Source organism: Harmonia axyridis, chromosome 1 (assembly GCF_914767665.1).
Source record: "Harmonia axyridis chromosome 1, icHarAxyr1.1, whole genome shotgun sequence".
NCBI classification, from domain to species: Eukaryota; Metazoa; Arthropoda; class Insecta; order Coleoptera; family Coccinellidae; genus Harmonia; species Harmonia axyridis.
The window spans coordinates 33,693,066-33,717,859 of record NC_059501.1 but is presented as its reverse complement, the minus strand read 5'-3'; the positions used below and the strand labels follow the sequence as shown (position 1 = coordinate 33,717,859).

At 33.3% G+C, this 24,794-nt stretch overlaps 2 protein-coding genes and 1 long non-coding RNA gene across 6 annotated transcripts in view; 1 reads left to right on the top strand and 2 right to left on the bottom strand.

Annotated features, from left to right (window-relative positions):
- LOC123685058 overlaps positions 1-24,794 on the bottom strand; it is a 456,594-nt gene that overhangs the window by 243,234 nt on the left and 188,566 nt on the right. The gene's annotated exons all lie outside the window — the stretch shown is intronic.
- On the top strand, positions 11,262-15,611 carry LOC123685101. Its single transcript, XR_006748259.1, has 2 exons — positions 11,262-12,789; positions 15,483-15,611. It is a non-coding gene; the product is annotated as an uncharacterized LOC123685101 (long non-coding RNA).
- LOC123685090 lies at positions 19,064-24,261 on the bottom strand. The gene is made up of 2 exons (XM_045624675.1): positions 24,106-24,261; positions 19,064-19,472 (listed from the first exon to the last, which is right to left on the bottom strand). The coding sequence occupies exons 1-2, from the start codon at positions 24,108-24,110 to the stop codon at positions 19,142-19,144; spliced, it is 336 nt and encodes a 111-aa protein (XP_045480631.1). The 5' UTR covers positions 24,111-24,261; the 3' UTR covers positions 19,064-19,141.

Genomic DNA, 24,794 nt, shown 5'->3' with positions numbered 1-24,794 from the left:
AATGAAATATTTCAATAAATATAATTTAGTGATTTTTGCGTTGAAAAATGTTGGTTGGCAGAACTGATTTCTTTAAGGCAATTTGATGAATTGACAGATAAAGCCGTAGCGGAAAGTTCGGAGTACCAACATAGAATAATAAAATATAACCATGAAAACTGTGCGTTTCTGATATATTCTTGCACGATTTTGTTCTGCAAGATGTGGAAGAATGAACGGAATAACCACAGAATTAGAGAAATTATATTTCACTTTATTCTACAAATTTCAAAACTTTGGTAATGAGAATACTCTTTCTTCTTGAATACTCTTAAAGGTTATATTGAAATAAGCGAGTAAGACTATTTCTTCAAATCCCTTCTCTTACATAATACAGAAATCAAAAATCGTTTTGAAGAATACGATATGAGAATCGCAAAACTTTAAAGAATACCTTATGAAAATCTCAAAACTTTGTTCATGGGAATAGTCTTTCTTCTTGAATACTGTTAAAGGTTATATTGAAATGAGAAAGTGAGATTATTTCTTCAAATCTCTTTTCTTATATAATACAGAAATAAAAAATTTTTGAAGAATACGATATGAAAATCGCAAAACTTTGTTCATGGGAATAGTCTTTCTTCTTGAATACTCTTAAAGGTTATATTGAAATAAGCGAGTAAGACTATTTCTTCAAATCCCTTCTCTTACATAATACAGAAATCAAAAATCGTTTTGAAGAATACGATATGAGAATCGCAAAACTTTAAAGAATACCTTATGAAAATCTCAAAACTTTGTTCATGGGAATAGTCTTTCTTCTTGGATACTGTTAAAGGTTATATTGAAATGAGAAAGTGAGATTATTTCTTCAAATCTCTATTCTTATATAATACAGAAATCAAAAATTTTTGAAGAATACGATATGAAAATCGCAAAACTTTGTTCATGGGAATAGTCTTTCTTCTTGAATACTCTTAAAGGTTATATTGAAATAAGAAAGTAAGATTATTTCTTCAAATCCCTTTTCTTACATAATACAGAAATCAAAAATTGTTTTGAAGAATACGATATGAGAATCGCAAAACTTTGAAGAATACCATATGAAAATCTCAAAACTTTGTTCATGGGAATAGTCTTTCTTCTTGAATACTCTTAAAGGTTATATTGAAATAAGAAAGTAAGACTATTTCTTCAAATCCCTTCTCTTACATAATACAGAAATCAAAAATCGTTTTGAAGAATACGATATGAGAATCGCAAAACTTTGAAGAATACCATATGAAAATCTCAAAACTTTGTTCATGGGAATAGTCTTTCTTCTTGAATACTCTTAAAGGTTATATTGAAATAAGAAAGTAAGACTATTTCTTCAAATCCCTTCTCTTACATAATACAGAAATCAAAAATCGTTTTGAAGAATACGATATGAGAATCGCAAAACTTTGAAGAATACCATATGAAAATCTCAAAACTTTGTTCATGGGAATAGTCTTTCTTCTTGAATACTCTTAAAGGTTTTATTGAAATAAGGAAGTAGGACTTTATCTTCAAATCGTTTTTCTTACATAATACAGAAATCAAAAATCGTTTTGATGAATACGATATGAAAATCGCATATTTTACTCACATTTCGATTTCTTCAAAGGCAAAATACAGTACGTATCACTCGATGTATCCACACTTATATGAAAACATGAATTGATGAACTTTCGAACTCTGAAGCTACCGTATCTAGAAAATGCGAGATTGTATTTTCGAGTCGCAAAATATTGACTGCGCTTTCCTAAATAAATAAGTGTTTCGGAATTCCTTCATCAGATTCATTCAATCAGTTCGATATATTTTTGTTCCAGTTCCAGAGTGGGGTTGACACAAATGTAACTCTTCTGTTTTGAAAAGCATAAAAATAGTGATTGATGTAACAGCATCTTGTATAAATATAGATCGCTGGTTGTCGGAAATATTCTGTAGATGACAAGAGTTAACGCAATATGACAACCAGGATTTTCTCCATTGTATTATGTATATTCTTCGTTAATACGATGAGTTATGAACTGACTTCAAAATATCCAAAAATAAATTGGTTGAAATATCTTCCTGAGATGGAATTTATTGCGAGTAATAACATGATTGCAACTCTTTTTCTCTGAATTTTATCTATACACATTCAAGCGAAGCAATATGATAAAATAATTTTAATTGATTAATGAGATTTTTCAATCGATCGGAAAGATGAAGATCCCAGATTGAATGAAACTGGGTGCCTCCATTGCAGTAGAATGTATCTCTTCGAAGAAGGTAGAAAATAGGATTTCAGACGAAGAGAACACACCTTGACATCTATTTATGTTATCCATTGGAGGAAACATATTTGATTTTAGTATATTTACAACATCAGCGGCCCCTATGGCTCCTGCAAAAGTAAATATTCTCTTCTCAAACCAAGGAGCATAGTTGCTGCTGTTAAGATTTTTTGTTACCGTAAGTAACATAATAAAGGCGAGGACTGACATGGTTTTGGTCTGACTTAAGTAGAAAAGCATTTCTTCATCATCAAACAATGTTTGAAATTTCAAAAATCTCTAATCCTCTAACGCCATTTTGAAGAAATCATCTTCTGTCATAGGTTCTGATACCAGTTCAATATTACAAGTGCGTAAAGCTGTGGTCATTCTAGACCATCCAGCTCTGAAAGTCCTTCTATCAATAAAGCTTCCTAATATCGCAACCATAGAGGTTGTCAGTCTTGAGGTTTCCAAATCATGGTGGCCGGGCTCGATATAAAATCTAGGTTCCATGAATATTTCCGTACAAAATTTTATTTTACTGATAATTTCAAAACTGACTATTCGATCGGAATGTAATGTTAACTTGAAATTCATGGCTTGAATTGATATTCAAGCTACTCGACTTGTTATAGTTCAAGTCAAGTAGATTTCTTCAATGTCAAGTCTGGTATTTATTCATCAAGCACTTGAATTCTGTCAAGCTTAATTTTTAGCAAATTTGTTGTGTAGTGTCACATCAATAAGAATGATGATTTGAGAAAGGACCTTATTGCACAAAGCACTTTTATTCATTAAACTTATTTTACGAATAAAGAAAAAATATGATTTTGAAATGGGAACACAAATTAAATCTCTATAAATATTATCATAATAAAATATATTGAAAAAATATAGTTTCTTAGTATTGAAAAACCTCCAAGGACTGTTTGATCACATGTTAAGGCTTTAAGGTTTTGCTGGCTTAACGCCATTTCTCTGATATTATTATTATTATTTTGAACTGGGATCTTTTTGGTTCGGTAAGCCTTCCGGGAACTGCGACCATGTAGATCTTTTGTTTTCTACCCTACTCATTAATGGAAACCTAAGGAGGTTGTCAATGATGATTTCTCTGATAATTCGATAGCAAAAAATTTTTCAATAGGATGATAAATTAGCCTAAATTATGGCCAAAAATAAATATTCAGTTACAAAGTGGTTCTGCTAGCTTTACAGGGGTAAAATTCTCTCCCCTTATAACTGTGAATATTCCCAAAAGCAAGGTATCGCTGGAAAAGAGGTACAAGATAAAAAAATCAAATACAAAATTCTTTGAACATCAGTGTACGAGGTACTTGATACAAGATTTTTTCGAAATTGGATCTGAAATACAAAATTAAAAATAGGTATCTTGTGAAAACTTTTTTTTTTTCATTTTCAGATTCAGAATTAATCAATTCGATTCATGATTATCAATATTTCTTAAAGATTTTTTCTGATTTTGTGATTATGTCTTCCCTAAAAATCAGTAATAATAATTAATATACATATGTGCCCATTATTATTATTATTTGAACTGGGGTGGTGGTGGCTCGGTAAGCCTTCCAGCAACTCCGACCATGTTGATCTTTTGTTCTCTACGCTACTAATTCATGGAAACCCAAGGAAGTCGTCAATGACGTTATTAGAACTGACGACCTCCTTAGGTCGTTATCTCTCGCGTATCCAGTACCGGTTTACTCATATGAATGGATCTAAAGCCAGCCAGCTCTGGACACTTGCATACCATATGTTCAGCTGTTTCTGCTTCTGATCCACAGAGCCTGGAAATCTTATCTGCTGACTTTCCCATACGGTACCAATGATGTTTGTACCGACAGTGCACCGTCAGCAGTCCCACCATCACCATCGCGACAGCTTCAGGAGCTTTTTGGCGTATGTAGGTGAAATCTTCACGAATTTCTTTGCCTGAGCAAGTCCAGGAGTGTTAGTCCAGTGGATTATCCTGTTATTCCTAGCCCACAGAAAGGCTCAGGTCCAGCAGGTGTTTACCTTGATGCACTTTCTGTAAGTTCATCAGCTTTTTCATTCCTTTCAACCCCATAGTACCCTGGTACCCATATCAGAGTCACTTTATTGCCTCTGGCCAGTTGCTTCATGGTGTAACGGCACTCCCAAGTCAGCAGAGACCCCTGGTTGTACGATTTCAGGGATCTCAGCGTGGTTTGGCTGTCCGTGGTGATGTAGACATGCGCCCCCTTGGGGTTCTTTTCAAGACACTTCTGAGCGCATACATAAACAGTCAGTTTCTCGGCCTGTAAAATAGAGGGCTCATTTCCCAGGGCTTTAGAGATCTTCAGTTTAGGTCCATCTATCCCAATGGCAGTACCTCTCTCTGATTTTTATCCATCGGTGAACCATATGGATCACTTTTTGTCCAAACGATTTACGAAACTTATTGCAGGACGGTCATTTATGACCGTCCGAGGGAGATTGCTTCCAGCAGACTACATTTCCTCACATGTAAGTAAGTGAGGCAAGTCAAGTATGACCTCCAGCGCTGCAATGGGAGCCTTGCGCATACCTCCTGTAACACCAATGCATGCCACCCTTTTGAAGTTTCTGCAACCAGCTGCGTGTGGTGACCTCCTCGATTTTTGTCCACCATGTTAGAGACGCATAGGTGACAATAGGATGTACTACCGCTGTTTATAACCACAGTACCATTTTCGATTTCACTCCCCATGTCTTTAAAAAGAGTCGGCCCACATGGCCGCCGTGGCTCCGGAAAGAATTTTATCTATTTATTTCCCCCAGTTCAGTTTACTGTCCAGGAAAACACCTAGATATTTGCACTCACTAGAGTAGTGCAGAGTCTGGTCATTTAGGACCGGAGATCTGAAGTCGATATTCCTTCTTCTAGCGAACGGAATTATTGTTGTTTTTGAGGGATTGACAGTAAGCCCCTCTTCCTCGCACCAATTTTCAATAATTCTGAGGGCAAGTTGTATTCCGCTGCTAAATGAGCCCTCATGCTTGCCTCTAACAGTCACCACTATGTCATATGTGCCCATAGTCTCATATTACGATATTATTTGAATCCAAATAATAATAATTGAATTGATTTGTAATAATATGATACGTAAAAATTCTCAGTGAAATAAAGGTCATCAAAAGAAACATATTTTTTTTATGTGAAATTAATAAATCTGAAATATTCTGCCACTTTAATTTGTCAATGAAATTCCAGTTAGTTACATTTTTTTTTCACGTATAGAATACACGTTGATGGTATATTTCCAACTGAAATATACACCATCTATTTTTTTAATGAAGTTTCCTTCCTAGATTCCATCACCATTTGAAGTTATTCTTAGCCGACAGCAACCAAAGAAGTTTCATGATTTCATTATGTTTGCGTACATTCTTCTAGAACCTCTCAAAACCTGGATGAACAATTAATTGATTCATGGAAAAAGTCCAGGCATCCCAATTCGTTTCTCCGTCGCTGGAGCAGATACTCAAAATCTTAGATTTCTAAAACTACCAATATATACTGAAAATTTCATAGAAATACGAGAAAACTATAAAAAAAGTCTCACTGGTGATCATATGCGTAACAAGAGGGTTGTTGGGAACCTTAACCCCCATTAACTAGAAGAAATAGAAAAAATTGTGTCACATAAAAATCATAAAAATTTAAAGATTTTGCTCTTTCAAAGTAGAGGTAAATGCCGCCATGAGTCAACCCTAGTTACGCCACTGCTGGCGATCGCTCCAGTCATCTCGGTTCTCGGGGAATCCCCTTATTTTGTCTAATTTCATGTTGGTCGCGTCAACAGAACCAGAGAAAAGCCAAGGTAAAAAAGGTCACACAATATTTATATGACTACGGTGAGCGATTTTGGGTATAGGTAAAAACTAGCAATTTCAAACTTCGTGCAGATATACGAGCTAATCACATCACCAGAACGGAGTAAACAAATATCCAATATTTCCGTGACAACATTCACGAATGAGTGGAAATTTTGCGTGTGAATGAATGTATTATTCAATTTCAAGCTCGATGCAAAATTTGTTGATCATGAAATCACAACCATAAAAAATCCTACAAATGAACCAATATTTCCTTAACAACAGATCGGACTGGGTTGAAATTTAGTTTGAATATGTTGAATAATCACTAGAATATTCATGCGGAATTTCAGGAGGATAGTATAATCAGAAGTTGTCATCAATATAAACATTGATCTAGACAACAATAATCATATTGAAAAACATCTCATGCATACGTATATTATACAGGGTGATTCACTTGGATGGTCTATTAGATTTTGAAGTAAAACTAATCATAATTATGAGCTGAAAATTCACATGTTGGGGTTTGAGACAATGATCTTTCTCTCTTAAATATTTTCAGCTCTCTACAACTCCCGGTTATACCGACAACTGACTACTACTTCCATATTTCGAATTGCACACCCAGTATATTATTGCATCATTAGATTGCTTTTCTGATGACAATTTTAGCAATACCTACCCTACCAAAAAATTTTTTTTCGAAATAAGCTTCTTCTGCCCAAAAAAAAAAAAGTAAGTCCTCATCGCCACCATTTTCCTCATAAGAATCCCATTAACTCATGAACCGTTGAGTTTTTACCCGAGGTAAGGCATATTGCGGAAATAGTCGTCAATTGTCTAATGATGCAATAATATACTGGGTGTGCCATTTGAAATAAGGAAGAAGTAGTCTGTAAGTTATAGAGATCTAAAAAAATTTCACGGAGGAATCTCAAACTCTCAGGGAGGAATCTCAAAGCATTAACTCAAACCCCAATATGGAAATTTTCAGCTCAAAATTATGATTAGTTTCGCATAAACATCTAATAGGCCATCGCGGTGAACCAGTGAAGTGGTCTTCACGGACCCAATTGGCGCATTAATGACGACCGAACTAAAGCTTTTGACGTAGTGCTTATTTCTGATCTCTTTTTTCACTACTGAATTGAAAATCAATATTATTTCAGACAATTTTATACAGGGTGTCCCAAAAAGACCATGTCAAACGAAAACAGAATGTAGATCAGAATGTGCTCTACCTGATGTGAAAAAATCGTTTGTATAAACCCATATAATGCTGAAGACTGAAGCTGCTGGACTGAACATCAGAAATAAAAATAATGAAGGTAAACCTACGGTAAAACGATGGTAATGATAAATACGGAAATCGGACATCCAGAATCACGATTAGGAGTTGAACAAAGGATAAAGTACTGGCATCAATGACGCCATAAAAAAATTTGGATTTTGTAGGAATGCTCTATTCAGTTTTCCCCTTCCACCTACAACTACGTCAGGCATCTCTATTATTTTTTTTTAGTTTGTGGATTGTAACTCGAATCTAATTCGGGGTAATCGTGTTGAGTTACAATCAACTATGTGCCTATAAAGCTTAGGAAATAACTAATTTGTATTTTGACCACATAAATTACATTTCTGTTCTTCTATGATTGCGTTCATATACAGCTAGTCGATGAGTACAGCGCAATCGTTTCGGACCATTTTCTGCCTAAGAAATATTGTACGTGTTTTTATTATCCTTGAGAGGCAGATACTTAGGACCTTCCATTGAAAATTCTATAATTCTGACTCTACAAGGACTCTTTGAAACATAATAAATCTCACGGGCATAAGCCTCACACCAATTTTGATAGGAATACCAAGGTTTAAATGGAATTAATACCTATAAGAAATTGAAACCAAGCAAAACTACTTGAATCTTGAAAACTATTTAACTCTGGAATAAGATTCCCATGGCTTTTTCATGTCTTTTTAATTATTTAAATCAATATTGATTATCGATTTGAGCTTAGCGATTCTGAATTCTGTACCTAAACGAAGAGGTTCATGCTCTGTGTATAATGATTTATAAATAAGTATCCCATGGAGACTCAAATCTATGTACAACCGGTTAGTTAATTTGTTGATAGTAAACACTGAAAATGAAGGTCAAGTTGTTTTTATATATGTGCAATATGATTATAAATTCCGTTATTTGAAAAATTCTGATCGTGCAGACAACTTCTTGTGTTTGAAATAAAATCTATTCGATCGTCTTTTCACAATGTGAGTATATAATATATTTTTTATTCACTTCATCTTCGGATTGTCCATATTGGAGCATTCAAAATAATAGGAGTTCTTGTCGTTTTTTTGAAAGAATAAATTGCAGGATTATGCAATTTCATGTCAAACAGAAGAGTGCTCATATATTAATAATAACTCCTTTTCTAATAGGAATCGATTTAAATGTTATTTCTTGAAAAGTTCAGGTGAATTATTCTCGAATATTTTTGAAGAATTTCTCACTTACTCAATAATTACGTGTGAACATATAATTTATTATTGTTATTAATTAGTTATTATGGTGATTAATTGAGATATTATTTCGTTCTGAGCAAGATATTTCCAATTATTCAATTCCGGAAATGAAATATTGTTTCAGCATTTAATGAGGATTGAAACCTTCACGATCTTTATCCCTAAAACTTTTTGTCAAAATATATCTGCAGCAATTTCAATACTGATTTTATTTCCATGAATGAAAGTTTCACTTTTCAGTACAGTACATTAAAAATGAATAGTTACTAGATTCGAATTATTTTCCATATATCTACCTGCTGAAATTCGAGCTTTGGTACCTATTGCGCTTCTATAGTGTCATCATCGGTTGTTTCACGTCGTTTGGTGAGCTTGACGTTTATATTACTGAATTTCTAATATATTACAGTATTTATCTCAATATATTCCGACTTGATATGAAACACTGATGGGAAACCATGGGACATGAAAAGTGTTTCCTTTGTGAAGGAAGAAATGTTTACGTTTCCGCGCTCCTTATATTTATTTTGATAGCTCATGTTGGGGACAAAATTCACTTACTGAAAATGACGTATATGCTCCTTCTATCTATATTTATTACTTTGACACATATCTATTTCAATGCATATTTCCATTTTCGACATCAGCTCCACTCTATTGCTTCCAAGTGAAAAATTATCCCCGAATTCGCTATGAGTTGCTCATTTTCAGCAAAACGAAATACGATATGTGCATTCTCCTCGACAAGACCTCAAGTAACCTGGTTTCAAATGAAAAAATGGAAGATTCGGGATAGATTACGGTCCATCACGAATTTATATCTATCTTGACACATTAGCCTAAAAAATTCATCAGTATTCAGTCTAGAACTCCCACTTGGGATTCGAGTCGCAGGCGAGTCCAGAAAACTTTACCTTTGTCATGGAATAAATGGGTCCTTCATCATTCTGTACAAAACGGTATATGTATGGAATGTAATACTGGAAAACGGGATATGATTAATATTTTGGGTCCTGGTTACCTTTTCCAATACAACATCAACACTAATAACAAGATGATTTATGATTTTTTTCAAGTATTTGTATGTGAACCTTCAGAAAAATTTGAAAGTAAAATGATACATTTTTATGCAATTACTTAAACCTACTCAAAGTGCCCAAACATATTCGGTGTAAATGTAATGCTTTTCACATCAAGATAACAAATTTGGTGGCTATCCCCAGGGTGATTTACCGTGATGGCCTATTAGACCTTCATGGAACACTATTCATAATTTGTGCTAAAAATTGGCTTGTTGGGGTGTGGATAATGATATTTCTCGTTAAAATATTTTTACGTAGTATTTTCTGCGATAACGTTTTGAACGCCAGTAGATTTTAATGTAAACTTTGTCATAGGCGCAACTTGTCACGCCAAATCTTATGCTGATTATATTTTCTTAAAAAAAAGTTTTATTTAATCTTCTCGAAAAATTGAGTGGGAGAGGTAATGCATAAAAATGCCGTTTACTTTTTTTCCTGACTCCTTCGAATAAGTTCAATTATTGCTCAGGAATAAAAACCATTTTTTTCGCTTCTAGATGATTTACACTTCACTGAATTTCCCCATTTTGTAACTTTCTAGGAAAGCTGCCCTGGTGTTGTTGTTCATCTGCACATTATTGCAGATGACCCTTCCTACTAATGCAGAATGTAAATGTTTCGAAGAGTTCCATGCCGTGGTAGAAAACGGCGAAGAGTTATGTAGAGGGGATAAAAACCATCGAATTTTCCAATGTGGTGAAGATAAACCGCCTGTTTGTCAATGTAAACGTGGCGGTACCATTGAGGAATTGGATATAGGAGAAACATCTTGCACAAATCCAGATAAAAAATATGATAGCATATTTTGTGAACCTAAGGCAAGTTGGGATAAATATTTCTCCAAGTATCCACAGCGTAGGATTTATTTTTAAATCATTTAACTTTTAGATAATGTTAAAATGATATGTAGATTTTTATATGTAGTTTATGTTAATGTTGTTTGATTGAATTTCGAATAAAAGTGATATCTCTAGGGAATCAGTTTGTGATGCAAAAAAGGGCATGGATTATATCAGGTATGAAGGAATAATTTTTGATACGACAAAATCTGAACTGCTACTGTATCAATTCATGCCCATGTACACAATTTATTTCTTCAGAACCACGGCCCAACAGCAAAACCACGAACCGCCTGAGGTAAGTAGAGTTTCAATTGGAAAATAAGTAACACAGAACACAAAAATATGAGAAGTGTTTCGAAGACTGTAGCTCTTGAAAGAGTTAGGTACTTGAAACTATGTACTACCAAATTGGGTCAAAATAGGATCGGAAGAACACGTGATATTGAGATCCAGGCAATACCATGTTTATGTGGAATGTATTCATCCGGGAGAACTGGAATTTGTATGAGCCAAACAGAATTAATCAATCACTCACACCAAATTTCATCAAACCAGGATAAGAATTGAAAGACGTTGAAGCTATTTGAGTGACAGACAGATACGGATCCAAAGTCGGTCAGAATGAGCTAAAATGTAGTTTGCGAGTGACAATTTGAAATTTGTAGACCTAAATTCTTGTCGTACAAAAATAATACAAAACGATTATTCAATGAATTATATGAACATCTCTTAATTATCTTTTACGCAACATCTGCAAGGTTTTACGCAACATCTGCAAGGTTATATATAATATTATCGACAAGCAATATCTAGGGCGAAATGTAGGAGAAAATGACAATTGCAAGGAAAACACCACATACATCTCCTCTCCCTCTCTAAGTCTCAAGACAACAAATAGTGATAAATATTTCCCAACTGAATGAGCAGGATAAATTCCCAATCTTCCTGTTATATGATATATTTTCAACTGAAATATACACCATCTATTTTCAATGAAGTTTCCTTCGTAGATTCCATCACCATTTGAAGTTATTCTCAGCCGACAGCAACCAAAGAACTTTCATGATTTCATTATGTTTGCGTACATTCTTCTAGAACCTCCCAAAACCTGGATGAACAATTAATTGATTCATGGAAAAAGTCCAGGCATCCCAATTCTCAACCGCCTCTGTACCTTCGTTTCCCCGTCGCTAGAGCTGATACTCAAAATCTTAGATTTCTAAAACTACCAATATATACTAAAAATTTCATAGAAATGCGAGAAATTTATAAAAAAAATCTCACTGGCGATCATATGCGTAACAAGAGGGTTGTTGGGGACATTAACCCCATTACCTGGAAGAAATAGAAAAAATTGTGTTACATAAAAATCATAAAAATTTAAAGATTTTGCTCTTTCAAAGTAGAGGTCAACCCTAGTCATCTCGGATCTCGGGGAATCCCCTTATTTTGTCTAATCGTGCACAAGCTCGCAGAAATATATGCCGTGCGACTCATGCGTATCAAGCTCAAGTAATATCAAGTAGTTTGATATCAAGCTATAAATATTTCAAATCGAGTCAACTTCAAGTAATTTATTTCTCACGCGCTATTAGTCAAAATGTCTAGCTTGTTGACTTGATGAATCCCTATGTTATATATTTATTTAAAAAACAACAAAAACGAGTTTCTTGTAAAATTTCATGTTGGTCGCATCAACAGAACCAGAGAAAAGCCAAGGTAAAAAAGGTCACAAAATATTTCTATGACCACGGTGAGCGATTTTGGGTATAGGTAAAAACTAGCAATTTCAAACTTCGTGCAGAAATACGAGCTTATCACATCAACAGAATGGAGTAGACAAATATCCAATAAATCCAAGAAATTGAAACCAAGCAAAACTACTTGAATCTTGAAAACTCTTGTTAACTCTGGAATAAGATTCCCATGGCTTTTTTATGTCTTTTTAATTATTTAAATCAATATTGATTATCGATTTGAGCTTAGCGATTCTGAATTCTGTAAACGAAGAGGTTCATGCTCTGTGTATAATGATTTATAAATAAGTATCCCATGGAGACTCAAATCTATGTACAACCGGTTAGATCATTTGTTGATAGTAAACACTGGAAATGAAGGTCAAGTTGTTTTTATATATGTGCAATATGATTATAAATTCCGTTATTTGAAAAATTCTGATCGTGCAGACAACTTCTTGTGTTTTAAATAAAATCTATTCGATCGTCTTCTCACAATGTGAGTATATAATATATTTTTTATTCACTTCACCTTCGGTTTGTCCATATTGGAGCATTCGAAATAATAGGAGTTCTTGTCGTTTTTTGAACGAATAAATTGCAGGATTATGCGATTTCATGTCAAACGGAAGAGTGCTTATATATTAATAATGACTCCTTTTCTTATAGGAATCGATTTAAATGTTATTACTTGAAAGGTTCAGGTGAATTATTCTCGAATATTTCTGAAGAATTTCTCACTTACTCAATAATTACTTGTGAGCATATTCAAGATAATAATTGCTCTATATTTCTTAAACCGGTCACCACACATGAACTTGTAGATTTGTCTCATCATCTGAAAAATAAACTTTGTTCTGGTTATGACGACGTACCTATTGCCATCGGGAAATCATCAATAAGAGAACTGTCAGAAATTATCTGTTACATCATTAATAACTCTATGAAATATTCAATCTATCCTGATCAATTGAAATTTGCTATTATCAAACCATTATTTAAAAAAGGGGATCCTGATGATCTAGGTAATTACAGACCGATTAGTTTGTTGCCTGCTTTTTCAAAAATTTTCGAAATGGTGATGATTTCTAGACTGCTCAATTTTATGAATGAACACAATATTTTCTCCAAATCCCAACATGGCTATCTGAAAGGCAAATCAACAAATACCGCCATATATCAGTTCATAAATGCAATATTGAATCACTTAGAGAACAAACATTTAGCTTTAGGTCTCTTTATTGATCTTAGCAAGGCTTTCGATTGCGTTAACCATGAGGTTCTACTGCTGAAATTAGATAAATTTGGTATAAGAGGAAGAACGAATGAATGGATACGTTCTTTTCTCACAAATAGAAAGCAACAGGTTCAGTTGATAAGTCTATTAAATCTAATATCAAAATTGTCAATACCGGTATAGCACAAGGGAGTATAGCTGGACCCATTTTATTCATAGTTTTTATAAATGACCTTCCTTCATCATTAGATTGTTGCCTTACGACGAATTATGTCGATGACACTAATATATTAGTGGGCGGAAAAAATATACCAGAAGTTCTCGAAAAAGCAGAAATCATCTTTATTAACGCCAAACGTTGGTTCGATATGAATGAACTGAAAATAAATGAATCTAAAACCAATTTAATGCTATTTAGAACTAAACAATCAAATTTGTCCAAACCAGAAATGATTGAATTTGAAAATCATACAATGTATCCAGTAACAACTACAAAATTCTTAGGGGTGAATATTGATGAATTTTTAGATTGGGAAACGCATATAAGTCAATTATGCTTGAAATTGGGAAGTATCGGATACGGAATCAAAACTGTCGCTAATTACATGAACATGAATACACTTAAAATTCTGTATTCTGCTAACTTCGAGTCAAATCTGAAGTAAGGTATAATTTTTTGGGGAAGCAACTCTAAAATTCAATCAGTTTTCATTGTGCAGAAAAGAACTCTTAGAACAATATGTGAAATGAAATTTAAAGAATCATACAGAGGCAAATTTAAGACTTTGTCTATCATGACTGTATATGGTCTCTATATTTATGAATGTTTGTTGTTCACTTTCAAAAATAAAAATCAATTTGATACAGGTCACAGTCATGATTATGCTACCAGAACACATGATTCAATTTATCCACAGCACAGGTTGACCTTATTAGAAAAAGGTCCTTTTTATATGTGCATAAAAATTTTTAACAAGTTGCCTAACAATATAAAATGTTGTATTAGCTTTAATAAATTCAAGAAAGATGTTAAAAATTTGTTAATTAATCTTGAACCATATAATATGAACGATTACTTCAATTCTGAGAATTTAGTTTAATTTTCTTTGTATGTTTTTTTGACACTATTTCTTTTTATGTATAAGTTTTTTGTATATAATCTGGAAATAAACTATCTATCTATCTATTTAGTTTCGAATTTTAGTTTCTTTATGTGTTTTTCGGAAGTCACATACTACTCCATATAGAATTTGCTGTTTTTCCCCATTCAAAGTTTTTCCTCGATAACTCTGAGTATTTATTTTAGGTATACGGTTTGCTTAACAAACCTCCCTCTTTTCATACGTATGATTGAGTGAAAAAATGAAAAATATGGGTTCTAATTTGTAAAAAAAAAAATTTGTATAAATAATAATTAAATCTTGAGTTTTCATGAATTTGAATTCTCCGGGTTCACGATCTTCTGATAGATAGCACCCTGTAGAGAAATTTAAAAAAAAAATTGAGAACTCTTCGCCACCATTTTTTCACTAAGAATCCCATTAACTCATTAACCGTTGAGTTTATACCTAAAGTATGGCGTATTGCCGAAATTGTCATCCAAAAAGCTATCTAATGATGCAATAATATACTGGCTGTGCCATTTGAACATTGAACATTCGTACGAAAATGCTTCCTCTTCGAATTACTGCCATCCGAAAACTTTATTTCAATCATACTCGTACATTTTCGGCGATAACGTTTGAACGCCAATTGATTTTCTTCACAAAAAAGTTTTATTTAATCTTCTCGAAAAATTGAGTGGTAGAGGTAATGCATAAAAATCCCGTTTATCTACTTTTTTTCCTGACTCCTTCGAATAATTTCAGTTATTGCTCAGTAATAGAAAACCATTTTTTTTTTGCTTCTAGATGATTTATCACTTCACTGAATTTCACGATTTTGTTACTTTCTAGGAAAGCTGCCCTGGTGTTGTTGTTCATCTGCACATTATTGCAGATGACCCTTCCGACTAATGCAGAATGTAAATGTTTCGAAGAGTTCCATGCCGTGATACAAAACGGCAAAGAGTTATGTAGAGGGGAGAAAAACCATCGAATGTTCCGATGTGGTGAAGATAAACCGCCTATTTGCCAATGTAAACGTGGCGGTAATATTGAGGAATTGGATTTAGGAGAAACTTTATGCTCAAATCCCGATAAAAAATATGATAGCTTATTTTGTGAACCTCAGACAAGTTGGGATCGATATTTCTCCAAGTATCCAGAGCGTAGGATTTATTTTTAAATTATTTAACTTTTAGATAATGTTAAATAAGTAGATTTTTATATGTAGTTTATGTTTATGTTGTTTGATTGAATTTCGAATAAAAGTGATATCTCTGGAATCAGTTTGTGATGCAAATAAGTGCATGGATTATATCAGGTACGAAGAAATAATATTTGATACGACAAAATCTGAGCTGCTATGTTATCAATTCATGTCCATGGACATGGACATAATTTATTCCTTGTCTTTACAACCACGGCCCAAGAGCAAAACCACAGTCCGCCTGAGGTAAGTAGCGAATCAATTGGAAAATGAGTAACACAGAACACGAAAATATAAGAAGTGTTTCGAAGACTCTAGCTCTTGAAACAGTTACTTGAAACTATGTGGGTAGGTACTACCGAATTTGATCAAAATAGGGCCGGAAGAACACGAGATATTGAGGTCCAGGCAATACCACGTTTATGTGGAAAGTATACATCCGGGAGAACTGAAATTTGTATGAGACCAAATTTCATCAAACCAGGATAAGAATTGAAAGACGTTGAAGCTATTTGAGTGACAGACAGATACGGATCCAAAGTCGGTCAGAATGAGCTAAAATGTAGTCTGCGAGTGACAATTTGAAATTTGTAGACCTAAATTCTTGTCGTCCAAAAATAATACAAAATGATTATTCAATTTCAAATTATTCAATGAATTATATGAACATCTCTTAATTATCTTTTACGCAACATCTGCAAGGTTTTACGCAACATCTGCAAGGTTATATATAATATTATCGACAAGCAATATCTAGGGCGAAATGTAGGAGAAAATGACAATTGCAAGGAAAACACCACATACATCAATGAACCCTCTCTAAGTCTCAAGACAACAAATAGTGATAAATATTTCCCAACTGAATGAGCAGGATAAATTCCCAATCTTCCTGTTATATGAGATTGGATCGAATTTAACATTTTAGGATCTAGAGGGATCCACATTTGCTCGAAAACGGTCGAATATCGTAAAAATTTATTTTCTGGTCATAAATAACGCAGAGACGTTTTGGTATTCTTGTCATGCGACCCTAAGAAAAATTATGAAGGTTTGGCTTGATTCGATATTACAGTTTTCTGAAATGACATATTATGTCAAGATCTCAAAATTATATTCTGGGATCACATACAATGTAATGTAGAACACTGATTCATATATCGTCGGCTAAGAGTGTAAATCTGCTAAGTCCATTTTGAACAATTTCACAGGAGACCAAAAAAACCGTACAGTACAGTGTTATAATAATAATAATAAGAGAGTTTATTCATGAAAATACATTCAATAAACTCTATTGAATGTATTTTCAAGAAAAATCAATTTCTAAGATGAATTTGCCTGCAACTTTCGAAATCCACTATTTATGTATGACAAAATTATTTAAAAACTTGCCAAATTCCTTCTTTATTACCTGAAAAAGGTTTTTTCGTTTCAGAACTGCAGATGTTCTGAATGTTCGGCATAAAAATAGTGTATGTGTGTAATCAAAATTAGTCAAGATCCTAATATCCTATTACCCATAAATTATTCTATCATTTTGTACAAGATTATGTCTACGTGTTTACGCTTAAAATGCAGATATTCTTTTTGTGTAAGGATACAGCAATGGAAATGCTTCCTAGGCCCAGAAAGATTACTCACGTAGATACCCAAACGGCGTATTCTTTACATAAGTGTCTTTTCATCAACCTACAGCAGATTTGTGGAAAAAGATATGTACTGTGCAAAAGGCTAAAAACGCTGGTGCCCCAGGACTTCGAAACATTGTAGATGAAGGTGAAGAAATATTACAGGCAGTAGAAGATGCTCCTGCACTAAGATTTTTATCGAGGATCCTATGATCAGATGAGGCAAGATGTAAAAGGGAAGGGGTGACTTATTTCCAAAACCTACATTCTATTGCTCGAATCAAAATCCGCATTTGATGAAGGAAATATCATTCCAAACGAAATTGAGCGTTGATGTTTGGATAGGAGCAATAGCTAATGTTTTGATAGGTCCCTGTTATCTACTTGATAACGTAAACGGAGAAAATTATGAATAATTTTTGCTAAACGTTCGTATATTTTTAAACGAATTGTTTCCTACTCGGTGGATAGGTAGGGGAGTATCTATTTGGCCAGCGAGAAGTCCAGATCTAACACTGTCAGATTTTCATGTTTGAAGCAGTTTCAAAGATATAGCACATGAAAGGGGAATACATATACATGCACAACTTGCGGAGAGAAAAGACGAAGCAGCGAGAAGATTTCGAGTGAATTTCAGGCAGAAAGTAACAACTGAATGAAGTACAAAGAGGGCACGTGCTTGTATATGTATTGGTGGAAGTCATTTCGAACATAATGTTTGAATACAGTTTTCAACGAAATTTTAAGTTTGATTGCAATAGAAAAAATTTTTAATCCGCCAATCTCCTTTCAAATGAAAATCTTCTGAAATAAAACTAGAACTGCATTCTACCGAAAACTTTCTTAGCAAATAAAGAGGGAATTTGAAAAGTTTTTTAAATAATTTTGTCATGCATAAATTGTAGAATTCGAACGTTGCAGGCAAATTTATATTAGAAATTTATTATTTTTTTCTTCATATATCAACTATCAAATCATATTGATTCTTATTTAACATCTAATATAGCATAGTTTTGGTTTTTTCATACATATCATATCCTTTTCTGATGAGAATAATTCAAAATTTAAATGAAACTTGGCCAACGTAGAAAAAATTGACGAAAAATGAAATAAGGTGGGAAAATTTCTAAAAAACACAAAAAGTGAAATATCTCGGAAACTGTTGATTTTCGGATATCAATAAATATAGCTCAAACGATAGCAAATGAGTGTTACTAACACTTCCTCCAAGGTTAACGTCGAATTTGGAAACACCCTGTATAGGTAAGTATCATAAATAAAAAATCTACAAAACTATTAAGTAGATGAATACACATCAAGTAGTAAGGTATAAAGTGATCTAGAGAAACTCATTAATATTTGAGCTCATACATTAAATTGAAAAAGTGGAACTTTGTGGTCTATATCTTTATTTTCAAATATCCTGATATAAAAATAACTTTAAATTCTGCTTTGGATTACTTAATACACATCACAAAAAAATTTCATTATATATTTTATCATTCCCTTCATCACCACGTCTGTGGTGATCCACCCGCTATATAACGAAATTAAATATTAGTTATGGTGATATTGGAGATTATCTGAAGAAGGTTAGAAAATCGGGTAGATATTTTTATTATTAAGACAGATTCCAAACATTATTTCATTTCATTTTCAAATCATTCCATTCCATAACCTCAGTGAATTCTCAAGTGGGGGTGCAGAGCGAAGAATTCATCAAACTCATCGTGATTCTCGCACTTCCTTCCTTCCTCCTTAACAGACAAGCAGTGGGATTCTCCCAAATCCAGAAGAACTTCTCTTCCATCAACTTTACATTTGCATAGTGGAGGCAACGGCACGTTGCATTCAAATAATCTCTTGTGCTTTATTCCTCGACAATGCCAATGGCCATCCAGGAGCTCATGTTCGAATTCAGGCCAACAGTTACACTTATCCTTGTCTTCGATAGATTCTACGCCAGCCAAGTACATGGCCACCACTGCAGCGAAGAGGATAATGGATTTCCTGGAAAGCGATTTTCAATAGAAATACTAGAAAATTGGATTATGTTCAACACATTGAATGATAAAATGAATTCCAGTTTTCAGTCAAGGCTCAAGTGTATAATTCTATCGAAATTAAAAATGAAGAATATAGTGGATTTTAAAAAAAATAATTGAAAGTTCTTAAAACATTTAATTCTTGTCAGAAATTGTCTAGAAGACAATAGTTCTTCAATATCCCGAAGACTTCTTGTCAGAAATTGTCTAGGTCTAGAAGGAAATAGTTTTTTAATATCCCGAAGACTTTCTGTCTTATTCGATATTTTTTTTTTTTTTTCTGGTGACATCCTATGCCAAATGTATTTAATTGTAAATTAAAGGATAAAAATACATTATATTATCCCAAAATAAAAAAAATATATAAGTAGGAAATACTCAATAGAAATAAATTTTCAGTCAAACTTCAGAAGAAATAACTTCAAGATGAAACACAAATTTCAGTGAAAGGCACTGAATTTTTCTTGCAGAACACATATTGAAGACAGTATTGAATCAAAAACGGGCTGTATATGCAAGAATAACGAATCAAAATAATTTATTTCGTTCTCATACATCTCATACATCATAATCAAACAGAAGATGCTGATGGGAAAAATTCCCTGAAATGGTACTTCAGCCCTGAACTCTAATTATATGATTTCAGCTTTTTGGTATATCAGTAAATATACATTCTACATTCATAGAGAATTTAATGTTGAAGTAAAATTGATTCAATAATTTTAAAATATCCATATTTTCAAATCCAGAAACTGAACATTTAGGTAGATTAATCACCAGAAATTCATTTCAGACTTATGCAACCCAAGTTATAGAATAACAATCACCAGAATTTGTTTATTATGAAAATATGGCATAATGTAGAAACTAAATAAGCTCCTGCGTACCGATTATTGCTAATTTTTGTTAATTTGGCCAGTATAAATGATAACTTTTTGGCTATTCTTAACTTGATAATTATTACGTTATACTTATCACGAGATTGTTGTTAACTGATACTGCCCAAGTTCACAATAAATTCAACTTTTCTTACGAATTATTGAAACTGAAGAGTTCGATAGAAGTTCATTAAAGATTATTTATTCTAATGAGTTATAAATATATAGTAATAATATAAATATAAGATTATGCTTAATTAATGAAAAGAATAATTCAAAAAGAAAGATGTTTCATGTAAGTATCTAATGTGGAGGTTTAAGAGGGATTACCACCTCGTGGTTTTTCGCGTATCAGTCGAAGTTTTGTACCCTTTCATTTCCCCACTGACACACTGCACGCTGCACAAAGTTGTACATTCACTTCATCTTCTTTTTTTTTCCGAGCAAATAAAGAAATAAGTAAAATTTGGAAGCAAAAAAATCAGAGAAAAGGGATTTCTAGATATTTATATTATTTATGTTACTTCCAAACTTAAGTCATCAGCCCTCCCGATTTCATTCAAAAGTCCAAAAATATCTTTTTAAATATAAAAACGCTACAAATTTCAAGTCATCACTTCATTACCCTTGTATTTATTCGACAAAATATCAACAAAAATAGTATCAGTAGGTATATTCTCAATGGAAATCTTATCAGGTGAATTTTGAGAACTCCAGATTGTTAACTAAAATGAGCAAATATTAATATAATATATAAAATTGTGGAATTTGTTGCTTCGGAAGTGAGAGCCATAACTCATGCAAAATGTAATAGCAGAGTTCTGCGATGAAGCATATTTGATGTGACATTCCACTAACACATTCAAAATTTTATGATCCGACGTTGGATAACTTCCAACAATAACTTTTTTTTTATTTGAGTATCACAATTGATGTGAATGGGAAACAATCAAGTTAGAAACCACATGAATTCTATGTTAACTCAAACGGAATAATTTAGGACGAAAGTAAGTAGTAGTCATATGAGCATGTATAAAACATCAATATGCATAATAACATTAATAACTCCCACATTACCACCACCGGTGGTGTCCTTAACGGATTTTTTTAAAAAGAAAACATTAATAACACTGAAAATTTCCGAATCTAAATATTTCTAGTCTGGGAGTTATTTCTGAAGAGGTTACAGGGTGTTTACCTATCAGAATAATAATCCCGCTCAATTCCATGTGCTTTCTTTCCAAATCAGATCAAATTTCTAGCTGAATTTGGATGTGGATGAGGGAGATAAAATTCTTGATTGTTACATCCCTAATAACCTTTCTCAAATTTTATCATAATTGGTCAAGAGCTCAATTTCGTACCAGTACAAATCCAGATATTTGAGTCGTAGAAATGTCATGTTGTGACAATCACAATACGTACCATATTTATACTATATAACTGAAAAAATTCAAATTCATAAAAGGATATGTACAACCCAAAACAGATGAAAAGTTCAAGTTATTTAGGAATAGAATAGAGAAAAACTTTGCGAAAAATTGACAGATAGGGTACTCCATCAATTCAGCATTTGCAATACAAACGTTATCATCCCAGAAGTGATCACAAGGCTCCCTTACCTTCAGTAGATTTAGAAGCAATACTGAAATAATTTTCTTATAACAAATTGAATCAATTTGGCTGAGATTAATTTTTCATAGCTTACTCGTGAGATTAACGTATGCAATTATTATCACATATTTGTTTCATTTATTAAAAGGGATGAGAGTCGGCCTAATGACTGTGGTATAAGTGGGGATTCCAAGGCTATATTAATTTTGGTGTTCTTGACATTTTCATAATATAAAACTCATTAGAATTTCAAAACGATGGGCTGATGCGAGGAGTAATTTCGAAATGGAATATGATTATAAATATTCGATTATAGATTTTGTCTGAGACTTCATCCGAGTGATTTTTATGGCGATAATGATTTCACATGCATCCCATTGCAACCTTGACATCAACCAACCTGTGAAATCGGCAAAAAATATGTTAATCACTTTCAAAGTTTAGCAAGTACTTACAACTAACAAAAACTCAAAATATTTTTTTTTGTACCGTTATTCATTTTTTATCGCTCACACCAAATTCTTTGGAATAATTTTTGAAGTACAGGCAACGTTTATACTGCTTCATTTCATCTTCCAATGACTTCATTTTTGTTAGCTTCGTAAATTAAACTTGTATGAAGAAGGATCTTGATGTCATAGAAGGATTTGAAAAAATATTATTTTTCATGTCAATAAGCACCAGGGAATTGTTCAATGAAACGCAAAATATATATTGCGGGCTTTAATTCATATTTCCAACGAAGAATAATCCAATCATCGGAATATTTCTCAAACGCATTTTCAGGAATCTGAATCTCAGCTCGCCTCGATAATCTTATATATTTTTTTTCAATTTTTTTTAATAAGACGAAAGTGAAGCGAAGAAGAATTATGTTGGATGAGATTTTTGACTTTTTCAGCCCAGAATTTAATGACGTCATTCGAAATTCATGGCAGTAATACTGTTTTTTTTAAGAAGTTGAGATCTTTGAATTATAATACAAGACAGAAAAATTGTTGGTATCAATTTTTCATCTTTATAATCTGGTCGATAATTTCATAGCATTTGTTTTGTTGATTTACGGCATATGTCCGCCATGGCTACGAGTTACATTGTCCGGTGGGTTTGCCAATTTTCACTACTTTTTCCAATAAATCTGCCATTGAGAACCGTTTGACATCCAATGGTGGCTTGATATATTGGCTATGATCGAGGGGCGTCAACTCGCACGAACAAGGGGGCCAGGCCAGTTATGGTGATTCGTTAGTGGCTTGAGGATTTTCTCTTCTCATTATAAGGCAATTCTGTTTATTGACGAAGCCATTCAACCAGAAGATGAGCTTCTTCAGTAACCATAATTTTTCGGTAAAAATGCTCCTTTTCGGTCAAATTCGCTCAATCAAGAAAAATGGCCAAAAGCTAAAGTCATTTAGCTTTAATTTTCGCACGAGCTGTATTTTATAAGCCAATATGCCTACTTAAACATTTCCACGTCGAAGAACAATGCTTAACAAGTTGAGAGCGGCGACGTATCGACATTTCGGCATCTTTTTCAACAGCGCTACAGCGGCAATATTCTCCTCGGTACGCACATTTTTTTGTGTTGTTGATGGTTTTGAATCGAGAAAAGCAAATTTAGTGCGAGAATGATCAATAACTACACGAATTATATGCTCACTAGATTATATAGACCTTGACATGAACGAAGTGTTCTATAAATTTCCCGAACAGATTTATTTTTTCAAAGTAAAATTGATGAATTGCCAAACCTTACTGAACAGAAATGTCAACATAGTTTGACATTCTTAACTGTCGAATCACAGACAACAAATATCGAAACTCCCATAAATCCATGATTCGACGAATTATCTGTATATCGACACCCGAAATCGCATATTAAAGACAAAATTTCATACATATTTTTGTTCAATACACTTGAGCCTAACTGGGTGAATAGGCGCACCTACTGTAGGTAAACTGAATGACGTTCAAAACTTGCATGAGTGTGGAGAACATTTATTTGTGCTCATCAAACGATTATGTAAATTCTGAACGAAGAAAGTACCAATGATCACTCGGACAACTGATAAAAAACACATTCTGTTCTATGAAGGTATTACTTACATCATTTTGTTTCAACTCGACTATCAGATTGGAACTGAGGAATTATGATTGAAACTGGTGCTTTTATTTTGAATTTTCAGGTAGTTTTCCCATTCTGAGAAAATATATCTACATATCTATTCCTTTAATTGCGAATCACAAAAACGGAATAACAATTGACTCTTGAATTATTGCCGCATTATCATTTATGGTTATTCTGGTTTTCACATGAAGGACAAGCACGACTAGATACACTCCCCGTCACTATTGATTGAATTATTGAACCGGGATCGATGAAAGAGTTCCTGAGGGTGGCTTTCATGCCATTTCTACCATCATTCAATCAAATGATGGCTTCAGTGTAGTAAATTAATATTTTCTGTTGATATTTATACAGGGTGGTGCTAAATTGGAGTTACAAACGAAAATGACAGATTTGTCAGAATGTACAACTTCGTACGCCGTACAGAATTTGGTCATCGCAGGACCATCAGAGGGGGAAATGAATGTGTAACAGAGTTTAGCTGATACGCGGAAAGGCTCGTGGTGGTTGTCCCTCTTAAATTTAGCTTAGATATCTCATAATTTGAAGTTTTCATGCAAATTCTGAATGCAAATCTACAGGGTGATATTTTTATGGAACAGAGCCCGCTGATGGACCACTGCTTGATTCAAAAAATTCAAAAAGAAAGTTTGGTTCAGTACTACAC